This window comes from Natator depressus, chromosome 7, assembly GCF_965152275.1.
Source record: "Natator depressus isolate rNatDep1 chromosome 7, rNatDep2.hap1, whole genome shotgun sequence".
In the NCBI taxonomy this organism is placed as follows: Eukaryota; Metazoa; Chordata; order Testudines; family Cheloniidae; genus Natator; species Natator depressus.
This window is the reverse complement of record NC_134240.1, coordinates 103988108-104001473: the sequence shown is the minus strand read 5'-3', so window position 1 is coordinate 104001473 and position 13366 is coordinate 103988108. Positions and strand designations below refer to the sequence as shown.

The following is a 13366-nucleotide window of genomic DNA, read 5'->3' as shown; positions in this document are numbered from 1 at the left end:
TCACAGCTGAAACTGTAACATGATAAAGCTCTGATTTGTAAATAATCTTTCCAGATTTATAATATTTTATTTTGTATATCTCTCCATAAAATACCTCCTTCAATGCACGCAATTTTGCTAGTGACAAAGTATAAATATCCTTCTCTTGCACCTTCCACTTATTACTCTTTGTTAATGTTTTCCCTGTGGCATTTGAGAGGAAAATGCTCAGCTTAAATAACTCCAAAATATTAGTACAAGTCCTTAAATATATATTTGAATAACAGATATATAAACATGACACTGGATGGAAATATTAGCAGGCTGATCCACTGTCTATTGAAATCAATGAAAAGGCTCCTACTGACCTCAGAGAGCTCTGGATCTACCATATGGCCAAAACATGCATTGTTAGGAAAAATCCATGTGCCTTTTAAAGTAGGTTACCATAAAAAAATAAACTTGCTTTCTGAGGTCTAGAATTTATTTCCTGTAATGGTTTATAACACACCCCAACATTCTGCCCAAAAGTAATAAATGAAAAATATCAAGTTCTGTTGATGGACATTGAATTTCCTTTGTAAGCCCTCACAGAATAACTTGGCAGAGGCATTTTTGGAAAAGACTTATCTGCAGTTAGGATAGATTTGGAAAATGCACAGTTCTCAACTGCCCATAAGTTCACCTTTCCCCTAGTATACTCTACAAAATCTAGGGGCCGACAGAGCTCAACTACCTAAAATAAGGACCCCAACACCCACGCCAACACCCACCCCACACATACACATGCCAGAACTGAAATTGCATTCTCTGTGGCCTACCTGTCTCATTTCTTTGTAGTTGTGGTGTTTAAAATCAAGATCATCTGTGGTTGTCATTTCATTTCTTCTGTGATAATAATTATTTGGGTCTGAGAAAAGAAATTTTAAAAATTGCACATATTTATTAACCGTTCCCAAAGGGAAAGATGCCGAGCATGGAGAGAAAGCGTTTTACTCTGAATGCCACTCTCCTACTCACGTTTAATGAAGACTCTTTTAAGTAGCTGAAGTAAACAAACAGCAGCTTTGAAATATTACTAATTACCATACAAATCAACTCATTAAACTAAATAGGACCAAGTAGGCAGCAAGCTTACGGTAACTGAGACATTTGCGCTGCATTAACAACTAAACTGTAATAGGAAAAGCAAAAAACACATTCTAGTGCTTTGTAAAAGGGCAAAAGACGCTAGAAAATGATCAAGGCATCAGTCTGATGGATTTAAGAAAGAATGGAAACACCACTTCACAGGGAAAAGCGGCCCCAGCAAATGCTATGTTTCTACTAGAATAATTAGTTACTGTAGAGAACCAGTAGCTATTTGTTGTTATTGATGAGCATTTTCAGAGATTATGCACTGCCTGCAAAATATTGGGCCGAATAAATAATGGACCCACTTTTGGTAGTAAGAATTATTTCTAGTTAAGTATTTTCTTAAACTCACTGCATAATTTTTTGGGCTTTTTAATTTAAAATTAACAGACTATTTTCTTTACCAGGTGGATATAATTTATTCTGCGTGAGGTGTTCTATGAAAACATTTCTCAGCAGAAGGCAGGCCATCACATATCTAATTAAACCAACAAGATGACAATTAATAATTAGTGTCAAGTGAGAAGATGGAGGTGGAACAAAAACCTGTGCTTTCTTGCCTTTCCAGGAGAGTGCACTGGCAATTCAGCTAAAGAAAATGGTTGGATGAGCAAATCAGTTAGGAAAAAATCAGAAACACTCCCAACTCCAGCTTTTGCTCATTCCAAGCAGTGAACCTGAACCACCATTTCTGGACATTTCTGAAATGTTAACTGAGTTTTTCACCCACACCAGGGATTATTTTTCATTCTTATTCTGTTCTGCACTTTCATGTGCTAGTCTACACCAGCAGTGCTGAGATACTTTAAGAATTTGCTCCAGTGCTGTTGTTAGAACATAACTATGAAAGCTTCAGTAAAGCTTCCAAACCAAAAAGAGGCAATAAATGGGAACTCCCACTTCCATTGAAATCCCTGAAAATGAAAACACTCCTACAAAGGGAGTATTGGACCTCTGGCTCTGCTTCTAAAATGTGCACAATCTAAGATCTCTTGTGAACAAACGTTAACTCTATTGTCAGTCTGTTTTGACCATTGATGTTGCTGTTGCAGCAGGAATATAGATTAGGAAATTACAGAGCAAAATGCAGAAGACAAAAAACAAAACAACAACAAAAAACCCCCAACCAACCAAAAACCCACTCTCATCTGCTGTACATTAAGTCCACCTTGGCAACAACTGTTTACCATCATGCAAACAGAAAATAAGACCCCATGCAGCTAAAACCACTGGAGCATTTCAATTGTGATTTACGTATTCATTCCTGGCATCATTTCAAACAATCCCCCCCCCCCTTGCAGGAAAAAGACACCCTGAAAGTCTGTCTGATTACGATGAATTCAAAAGAATGTATTGATTTTTTTCCACTGTCAACTTCCATTTAAGCCAGCACCACAGCTAATTTATAAACTGGCGGGCAAAGGTACTTTGAAAGAATAGTTTCTGACATCCTCCTACCTCTACCCCTCCCAAAGTGAAACTAGATCGGGCAAAATACAGAAATCAATTGCACTGGCAGGGGGATGGACACATGATCTTTTCCATCTCCAATTCTATAAAAGTATGTGTATGAGACAGAGAGAGAAAGAAATCATCTCCGCAATATCTAATTTCTTCTCAGCACAAGAACATTGAGGGGTTTCCATAAATCTAAACTACTTTTATAACACAAATACTTGCAACAGCTCTGGCATCCTCCCACTCTGCCCCACCCTATTCGTTAGATTTGTCTCCTATTGTATCCTGTCATGAAGACTGTAGGTCCCTGGGGCAAGGACTGTCTCTTTGTTACATGTCTGTATCACACTTAGCACAATGGGGCCCTGAACCTTGAATGGGGTTCCTAGGTGCTACCATAGTATAAATAACAATAATGATAAGCAGAGAGCAGTAATATATTTTTTTAACGTTTCTAGTGTTCTCTAGGGTTTGATATAAAATGCTGTGTATGAAGAGAGTCTCACAAAGATGGGAGGGTGAAATCATCACTCTCAAAGAAACTAACATGACCAAATGATAAGGATTCTCTTTTTTTAATTCACAGAATTTGCACTCATAGAATCATAGAATCATAGAATATCAGGGTTGGAAGGGACCTCAGGAGGTCATCTAGTCCAACCCCCTGCTCAAAGCAGGACCAATCCCCAATTAAATCATCCCAGCCAGGGCTTTGTCAAGCCTCATCCTAATATTGCATTGTCTCAACTTCATCGTGACTTCTACAAAGTTGAACTTCTCATGGAGTTTGCTGTTTGAAACCTTTACTCACACTATAGTGCCAAAGAGCTTCTGCAGTTTGTTTTTTGTTTGTCCTGTTAGAAAAGTTGTCCTTTATAGAGTGCTATCGCTGAGATGTTCAATGCAGTATAAAAGATTTAGACATACCTCCTATTAAAATTAAAGGAAGATAGTGCCTAAATCCCTTAGACAGCTTTGAAAATCTCAGAATTACTGATTGGGGATGTGCACCCTGTTCCCAATGAATATGCACAAGTTTGACCTCTCTCCAGCGAATTAAACATATAATGGACATTAAACACATCTTGAAGAAATGTACAGCCACTAGAATAAATCATGTTTCTTTTCACATGTTCTATTTCATTACATTTCTGAATGTTACCATGACACTTTAAATCAACAGGGAAATCACACTCTTTAGATATACTGTGCAGATTCTTCTCTCATTTCCACCACTATAAGTCAGGAGTAACTCCAGTTAATTCAATTGAATGACAATGGTGTAAAACCGGCATACACCAGAGAAGAATCAATAGGGTGACCATATTTCTCAAAGTAAAAATGGGACACCATGTGGGGCTGGCCCGAGCTGCTCACTCGAGCCCCCATACAGGTCTGTCCCAAGCCCCCCTCCCTGCAATCCCTGCACGGGGCTGACTCAAGCTGCCTGGTGTTGCCACTTGCCCGAGCTGTGCGTGGCTAGCGTTGCCGCTCTCCCTCCCCGCCCCCCCCAAACATTCCTCCATATCCCATTAGAGGAGTATGCCCCACCTTTTTGGCAGAATTGGGCATTTGTCCTGTTTGCTCTTGCCAACAGGTCATCAGCTGGCAAGAGCAAACGGGACAAATGCCTAGTTTTGCCAAAAAAGTCAGGACGTCCGGGACAGGGGCTAAAAAGGGGACTGTCCCAGCCAAAATGAGATGTATAGTCACCCTAAGAATTGAGGCACCACTCCACAGCCATCATCTTTCAAAAGTTTTCTTTTAACTGTTAATAATAAGCACATTTAACGTTTATTCTGGTTCTAGAAATTTTACGGTTTCTAGCAGCTTTCCCCATTCTAAGAATAGGGAGTACTTGCTCATAACAATATTTTATGTAACAATGAAAAGGTGGAAGGAACCATTCTGAGAGTAACTATTATATTAGCCTGTGCTGATATACATCTCCCTTGGTGAATATATAGGGATGTACTACATAGACTACACCCAAGTCCTATTGAATTTAGACTTATTTTGATGCAGCACTTACGTAGGCAAAAATTTCCAGGAAAGCTCATTTGAATTTGCCTAAGTAAAGACTTCAGGCTTTGGCTCCACAAGGATAAAATTAAAACACAAAGGGCCAGATTGTGACCCCACAGTGAGCAGTTACTCTCATAAGTAATCCCACTGAAGTCATTGGAACTGCTTGCGTAGATGACTGCTCATCAGTAGGGTATGGGTTTGAGTTATAATATGGCACATAGTGAATCCACTGGTAGACTTAAGAAACAAACAATCGAGCAAGAAGTGTTCTGTAACCGTTTCAAGCTACTGAATGAAGCAACCACTGCAAAAGAGAGCATGCCATCAAACAGGTTATACACTTGTACTTATGGTAGTTTAAGTTATTTTTACCTCTTGGATCAACTTGCAAGAATTCTGAAAATTATAACATGTAATGAATTTATTCTATTAAAAGAATCATCTATTGGGGTGATCATTCTCTGACATAGTAAATAGACGAAAACCTCAATTTAATTTTTGTCTCCTCCAATATTTGGGTATTTTTGATCATATCCAGCTTCTTTCTGCTTTATTACAGAGCCAGAAGGGTACCCAGAAGTCACCTACTACAAGACAGGCCCAACAAAGAAAATCACAGAACGCCACTAGCCGTCACCTACAGCCCCCAACGAAAACCTCTCCAGCACATCATCAAGGATCTGCAACCTATCCTGAAGGACAATCCCTGACTCTCACAGACCCTGGGAGACAGGCCAGTCCTTGCTTACAGACAACCCCTGAAACCTGAAGCAAATACTCACCAGCAACTACACACCACCCAACAAAACCACTAACCTAGGAACCAATCCCTGCAACAAACCCCGTTGCCAACTCTGTCCACATATCTATTCAAGAGATACCATCGTAGGACCTAATCACATCAGCCACACCATCAGGGGCTCGTTCACCTGCACATCTACCAATGTGATATATGCCATCATGTGCCAGCAATGCCCCTCTGCCATGCACATTGGCCAAACCAGACAGTCTCTATGCAAAAGAATAAATGGACACAAATCAGACATCAAGAATTGTAACATTCAAAAACCAGTAGGAGAACACTTTAATCTCCCTGGACACTCAATAATAGACTTAAATGTGGCAATTCTTCAACAAAAAAACTTCAGAAACAGACTCCAACGAGAAACTGCAGAACTGGAATTAATTTGCAAACTGGACACCATCAAATTAGGCCTGAATAAAAACTGGGAGTGGATGGGTCACTTCCCTCTGCTGATACTCACACCTTCTTGTCAACTGCTGGAAATGGGCCACCTTGATTGCATTGGCCTCGTTAGCACTACAAAAATAATTTTCCCTCCCTTGGCATTCACCAACTTCTTGTCAGCTGTTGATAGAGTGACCAGATGTCCTGTTTTTGGGGACTTTTTCTTATATAGGCACCAAATACCCCCCACACTGCCTGTCCTGGTTTTTCACAGTTGCTATCTGGTAACCCTAACTGTTGAGAATAGGCCAATTCCACCTTAATTGAATTGGTTCGTTAGCACTAACCCCCACTTGGTAAGGCAACTCCCATCTTTTCATGTGCTATAATATATATTCTTCTTACTGTATTTTTCACTCCATGCATCTGATGAAGTGGGTTTTAGCCCACAAAAGCTTATGCCCAAATAAATTTGTTAGTCTCTAAGGTGCCACAAGGACTCCTCGTTATTTTTGCTGATAGACTAACACGGCTATCACTCTGAAACCTTTTTGCTTTATGTTACCTTTGAGAAAAGACTGAAAAGAAAAGCACATCTATCCCTCTGAGGCAACTGCAAAAGACTGTATGTGTCAGTCTGTATCTGTCTAAGTAGCAACATTTTTGGAAACCAGGGAGGAAATTAAAAAACCAGTGCCGCCTTCATCACCTTTCTCTTCTGCTAGTGACTGTTGTACCATCCTCCTGCTGCAGGAAAGATTTTTTGCATCTTTCCATCTACACATAAACATGCCTTGTCCTCAGTGAAACAGGAAATCACTTGATATGTCTGCTGAGCCACCACCTCCATGGGTGTGTAATATGTTTGTAGAGTTTTCAGTAGGGATAATGGATAGTTTAATCCTCCCTCGAGCAAGAGGGGCTGATCAAAAGTATCCTACACAAAAATACACAATACACAAAAATGCATATTATGAGTATTACATGAATATTTTTATGATAAATATGAGAGCAATCTTAAAAGATTCAGTTCAGATAATCATTCCCCACTTTGGTCATAAATCAGACTACAGATCTTATAAGGAAAGATTTTCTCATGAGTTTTCCAGTGCTATATACTGTAGTTTCCAGTCCTGGCTATTTCCAGGAAATGCATAAAAAGGTAAACATATTTTCAAGGTAGCTAAACTTTTTAGCATCTCCTGAATGTTTGGTTTGAGCTTTGAATGAAGATATGCGTTGGTTCTTATTTTGTCTAAATTGGCCCCACAGCCCTAGAGGTAAAAATCTCTTTTCCAGTGATTATCCTTCCTCTGTAAATTAGTGCTCATCACATTTGAAAATCAGGTTACTTATTAGGAACTCAAAGAAGTACTTAAAAGGATAAATTCAAGCTCTTATTATTCAAATTCTTGGCCTTAGGCACCTAAATAAGTTTCTTGATTTCAACCCCCAATTGCCGTAAGCACGAATAAACATTTTTATGGAATATAATGGGAGGCATGAGGATATTCAACACTTCTAGAAATCAAGAAACATAATTAGGTGCTTAGGTAAGGATTTAAAGGTAGGATTTTCAAATGCACTGAGGCCTACCGCTGCTTCCAGTGAAGCCAGTTCAGAGTTACACCTCTTGTAATCTTTAGCCTAGTGGTTATGGCATTCACATGGGATTCTGAAAATGTTCAGATGTTGTTCCACCCAGTCCAATTGCCTACTGTATAAATCCCCATCAAAATCCTAAGCCTTTTCAAACATTCAAAAAATAAACAACCCTCCATATTTAATGTGTATTTTTCACCGGCTATGATACTGCCTGCCTTAATGCCAAAGACAGACAAAAACAGCCACTGCATAGAAACATGGATATAAGTAAGGATCTGAAACTGCTTCCATTCTAATCCAAGGTGAAAAGGAAATCAGAACTTGGTCACTTCAACCCAAGTGAAGGTGAGCTTGTGTTACAATGGGTCATATTCTGATCTCAGTTACATCATTATCAATTATTGTAACCCACTGAAGTCAAATGAGTTACTGTGAACTATCTCATGATGGGAGAGCAGAATTTGACCTGTCAATTGTAGTTTTTCCAGTATTTATAACATAGTTATTATATTACTAAAAACATTTACTTTCCAAAGAACCACATTTTGCCTCTTTTCTTCTTTGGCTTGAATAAAGCAAATGCAGTTTTACAGAACTGAAAATAAACGGTGGTAAGAACTTTCCACCTTTCCTGTAGCACATATTGCTCTCCAGCATGGTGTCAGTGTCCTCCTCATTATCCCATGGTCAACACTAGGCTTGTCCCTCCTGTGCAGTTGCTACTGGTTCCATGGTAATAATAAGAGCTTCTCATTTACTTCTGTCTGACATCCAGTATTGTAAAGAATGTGCCTATAGACACGCTAACCAAAGCCACATGGAATATACTTCAAATGGAAATCTGAGGTGCTCATTACTCTCTGCTAGTCACCGGGTTCTTTCTGCTGTACTTTCGATCAGTGGGATGACCCTACATCAACAGTGGAAGTGGAGACAGCAAGTCTCAGAACAGGAGCAGTTAAAGTAGTATGGATAAGCTCTGGAAAGGCAGTTCTCTTTATGTTTCTAGTATTTCTGAAAATACTATTCATAGCTCCCTCCCGCCCCTGTAAAAAAAAAAAAAAAAAAAAAAGGAAGAGCTATCCCCAAAATACCAGAATTTAAGTTCAAAGAAAAAAGCAGATGAAAGATTTAAAATGAGCAGTTGAAACCTATAGAAAAGACTGGAACAAACAGATCTACATATATATATATACCCACATACAAGTATCTGTATATAAGCCTGATACTAGGCTACGTTATGATAACCCATAACTGAGATGTAAGCTTGAGGCATTGTGAAATTTTGAACGTCCTTTTTCTGGAATGGCTTTGACTTAGTTTCCACCTTGTATGTGGTACCTAGTGAGGCATTAGATATTTTTTGCATTAGTATGATTAATGAAATATCTAACATTTAAAAGATCTTTTGTTGGCTTTCGGGATGTGTGACTTCCACAGTCTTAAAGGAAAATGAAATCATTTGCCAACATTTAAAATTTACCAAGAGTTGGTAAATTTTAAATCCAGGTTGGGTTTTTCCCCCTAAAAGATATGCTCTAGTCCAAGCATAGCTATCAGACCTGAAGCAGGAATTTATTCAGGGAAGTCCTTCAGTCTATCTTATGCAGGAAGTCAGACTAGATGATCACAGTGGTCCATTCTGGCCTTAAAATCTGTGACTCTAGGCAATTCACAAGTGAGCCTTTCAATGCATCATTCTATTAACACTGGTACATGTGCACTCAATAAGGTTTATGAATCTGCACCTCAGCTTGAACATAAGAGAAATCCCTCATTAGATCAGATGTGTAATTTTGGTTTATTAATAATGTCCATGTGACAAGATCAGGCCAGATGGCTACAGGAGAATGATAGAAGGCAGATCTATTAGCCCCAGATTAAGTAGTTCCCTCTTCCCTGGGTAAGGTAACAGGGAAGGTTCCAGAACAATCAGGAACTTTCTGGAAACAATTAAGGCAGACAGGCTGATTAGAACACCTGCAGCCAATCAAGAAGCTGCTAGAATCAATTAAGACAGGCAGGCTAATCAGGGCACCTGGGTTTTAAAAGGAGCTCACCTTAGTTTGTGAGGTGTGTGTGAGGAACTGGGAGCAAGAGGCGCAAGAAGCTGAGAGTGAGAAGGCATACTACTGGAAGACTGAGAAGTATAAGCATTATCAGACATCAGGAGGAAGGTACTGTGGTGAGAATAAAGAAGGTGTTCGGAGGAGGCCATGGGGAAGTAGCCCAGGGAGTTGTAGCTGTCACGCAGCTGTTACAGGAGCCACTGTAGACAGCTCCAATCCACAGGGCCCTTGGCTGGAACCCGGAGTAGAGGGCGGAACCGGGTTCCCCCCATCCCCCCCAACTCCCTACTTGATACTGGAGGAGTCGACCTGGACTGTGGGTTCCACCAGAGGGGAAGATCTCTGGCCTGTTCCCTGATCCACTAGGTGGATCAGCAGAGACTGCGGGGATTGTTCTTCTTCCTTTTCCCCATGTTGCCCAGTGATGAGGCTGAGTGAACGGCAGATCTGAGCCATGAAAGTGGCCAAACTGAGGGCTGCCATGAATCCCTGAGGCGAGCAACTCCGCCAATAAGCACAGGACCCACCAAGGCAGAGGAGGAACTTTGTCACAGTCCGTTATAAATATCTTTTTGTTGCAATTGAATGGAATTACACTGACACTATCACTGTAGCTGGGTAGAATGTATTTCTGTTACCTTTTTCACAACTTTGATTGCCCATTCAAGAGAGAGCTATTAATGCCAGGATAGCTTTAGGACTCCTTCCGAGCTGAGTAATGTGGTCTTGGCAAAGTTTGTGGGCAATCCTGCCAATTGTAACGGAGAACTGTGCTTACCTGGCAGGGGGCAGCCTAAGATTTCCAGTCTCATACAGACGCTCCCTTCTTCGTACCATGACCGTGGGTTTATACGGATATAACGTGCAACAATTGGTACTGGCAGTTCATTGAGTACCGGGATCTCTTTCTCGCTGTTTCCTTCAAAAATCTATTCAGATTCAAACATACAAAAACGTCAAGTTCAGTTCACAGGACTCTCCAAAACTTTGGTAAAACATCTGGAACTAGATCCAACTTAAAGGTGGAATGAGATTTGCCCTGATAAGGTAGGTGAGGGGAACCAGAGATAATTGTTTTTCAGGGAGAATACGCTCTCAGCTCAATTATTAGTGGGCCAGAGGAAAAGGGGAGTGTCACAGCCCCATCTTCTCCACAGCCTCTCTCAAATAATGTGCACTCTGCAGGCATCCTCATCTGCTGTAAATCAGTGTAGTTCAACTTACATCAATGGATTTACACCAGCTAAGGATCTGGCCCATGGAGGGGACACTGTATCTGATCTATCCCCTCCTGTGTGCAAGGAGTGGGAGGGGGCCAGTTCTTCAAAATAATAGATGGTACCCTGCAGATCTGATACCCTGCTGATCTACACTGCAGAGTGGGTCAGGGATGGTAGAGCTGGGGCAGGAGCACTCAGACAATGAGAAGGACTAGGGGGATACATACATCATTCCCCTTTCAGCCTCACAGAGCCTCTCAAGAAGATATATTACTACGTGGCACATCAAAAGTCAATATGATTCTTTTTTTTCCCCAAGTAATGCTTTCCCACTATTTCTTGTGGCTCTCTTGTTTTGTGGTACTCACCATATCTCCAGATCCATTTTTGACAGTGATCCATGCGTGACTGTCATTGCTCACCATTACTTTATAAGATGTCACCCAGTCACTCCTAGACAGAAGGTAAAGGGTTTTGTTGTTTGTTGTGGTATATATATATATTTTTTTGTAAATTGATGCAAGTGTGTTTAATATAGCAACACTCCATAAACCTGCTAATTATGGAAATCCCAATTGGCAAAGTAATGTCAGCACTTGGCTGGTGAACTGAAATGCAGAGCTGGTTTTGGCAGACGATTTAAAAACCTAAGAAGATGGAAATGAACAGCACAACCAAGATAATGTTCTGGGTTTCCAGGAAGAGGATCAGCCTTCTCCTTCCCCCAGTGTCTAAACACATTCTAGCACATTTGATGGTTAATCCAGACCATATGCATCAACTCCAGAGAATTTGCATTATCCATGAATGTTGCCCACCCCAGCCACAAAACATTTATAATTCCTATCATTACTGTCAGTGAGGATGAAAAAAGTATATAAAGACTCTAGGAGTAAAATCCCCTGAATTTTAAGCAACAGCATTTCCATTCAGTGGCTCATCCTACTTCTAATTATAGGCTGTTTCCATTTCTAGGTGCAAAAATTAGAGGTGCATGAATCCTGAAAAGTTTGGTGTTTTAAGAAGGGGCATTTGAACTGAACCCTGAAGTTGGGTTCATAGCAGATGGAAAGGAACCAAACTCTCCAGTTCACAAAAAAGTATCTTACTGAATACCCAGCAGGATGGGGACCTAGCCAAGTGGGGATTTTGGGCACTACTGCAATATGAATAAAAAACAGGAATAATATGGTCCAAACTCCATAGACTTGAACTTTTCAGGAGCCCTCTCCTCCACATCACCTGGAGCCAGACTCTCTCTACTTCTAATAGCCAGCCCCAGGCCAGGACCTCCCATTCTTACCTTATGGCCCTTGTCTTACTCAGCTAATCAGGGGTTTACAGAGGAGTAAGAAGCCACCGCCTCTATACTCAAGTGAATCAGACCTATCCAGATCCTGTGGTCAATCTGATATGGAGCACAGCCCCTATTCTCTAGTACTCCCTACTGTGAATGGAGTGGAGATAGTAGAGGGGGGTAGGGAAAGGGTGAAGTATTGCCTCCAACCCCCCTACTCATGGGCCAGAGGGGCTAGTCAGGAAGGAAGGAAGCAAGCTACACCCTTTGAAGGGCAGCAGCCACTTATTTCCTTCCCAACGCCTCCTTCCTGGGTTCAAGAGCCAGCGTGGATCAGGGAAGGAACCGTCTCCCAGAGACGTATGTCTGAGTCACAGTGCCTGGCTGGGGTTATGCCTGGGATGATGTAGCTCATGCAGCTCCTTTACCTGGGGCTAAAGTCATAATTTAGCCCCTAGCTAATTCTAGGAAGTACTATGGTTTGTTGGTGGGTAGTAAGGGAGGCAGGGTGGCATGAGGGAGCTTCACCAGATTTCCAGCCTTCTGAACAATCTCATCCCATGTTCACCAAACTTCTGCAAGACTGGAGACTGATGTTTTCCTCCCTCTTCCATCATGAGGTGACCTCCCAAATAATGATTTAACCAACCCCTGCTAGCAAAAATTTAATGACTTGTGGGGCCTTACCCACTACTGAGTTTATCTTACTAGGAGGAGTATTCTCATTAAAGTAAATAAGATTGTGGATGGTACTAAGCACTTAGGGCCAGACTTACAAAAATACTTACGCACCTACAGATGCATATAGGTACCTAGAGGGATTTTCAAAAGTGCTTAGGCAGGTTAGGTGCCTGGCTTCCATTGAAAATCAATAAGAATTAGGCTCTCAGCAGGACTTTTTAAAAGATCTCTGTAAATTAGGTACCTATGTGCATCTTTAAGCACCTTTGTAAATCTGTCTCCCATGAGCATTTTCCAGACCAGTTAATTGATTTGCATTTTGAATTAATATTCAGCCTTTTAAAAGATCTGAACTTTACCATTTCTACTAGTTTGAATGGCAAAATCTTGAATATTATCAGAGACTGGACTTTTTGCCTTTGTACTTAAAAGCTGAAAAAGCACCCACAATATACATGCTACCACAGTATTTTTTAAATAATTGTTAAAATCTAGGCGCCCTACCCAGAACACTATTAATTTTCTGTATCTCAATATAGGATCTCTAGAGACAGGGGATTTACTAGGATATAAGTTCTGAGAAGTGCCATGCTGTCATCTCAAGTCTTTCTGGCTGTAAAATGTTACAAAACAATATAACTAACAACTTCAGAGCTCTGTATACATTCAGTTCACTTATAGTAGCATCTTTCCTTCCCTGATCTTG

At 40.7% G+C, this 13366-nt stretch overlaps 2 protein-coding genes across 4 annotated transcripts in view; one reads left to right on the top strand and one right to left on the bottom strand.

Annotated features, from left to right (window-relative positions):
* GPR26 (G protein-coupled receptor 26) overlaps positions 1–5784 on the top strand; it is a 101695-nt gene extending 95911 nt beyond the window's left edge. Inside the window, exon 3 of the mRNA XM_074959205.1 lies at positions 5159–5784. Within this exon, the coding sequence (XP_074815306.1) occupies positions 5159–5309 (151 nt within the window). The 3' untranslated portion in view covers positions 5310–5784. The remainder of the gene's footprint in view (positions 1–5158) is intronic.
* The window catches only part of CPXM2 (carboxypeptidase X, M14 family member 2), a 104065-nt gene that overhangs the window by 29918 nt on the left and 60781 nt on the right, over positions 1–13366 (bottom strand). For all 3 annotated transcript variants that reach the window (XM_074959203.1, XM_074959202.1, XM_074959201.1), the window contains 3 exons: positions 11051–11135; positions 10241–10391; positions 801–889 (listed from right to left, as the gene is read on the bottom strand). In XM_074959203.1, coding sequence (XP_074815304.1) covers positions 801–889; positions 10241–10391; positions 11051–11135 — 325 coding nt within the window. The remainder of the gene's footprint in view (positions 1–800; positions 890–10240; positions 10392–11050; positions 11136–13366) is intronic.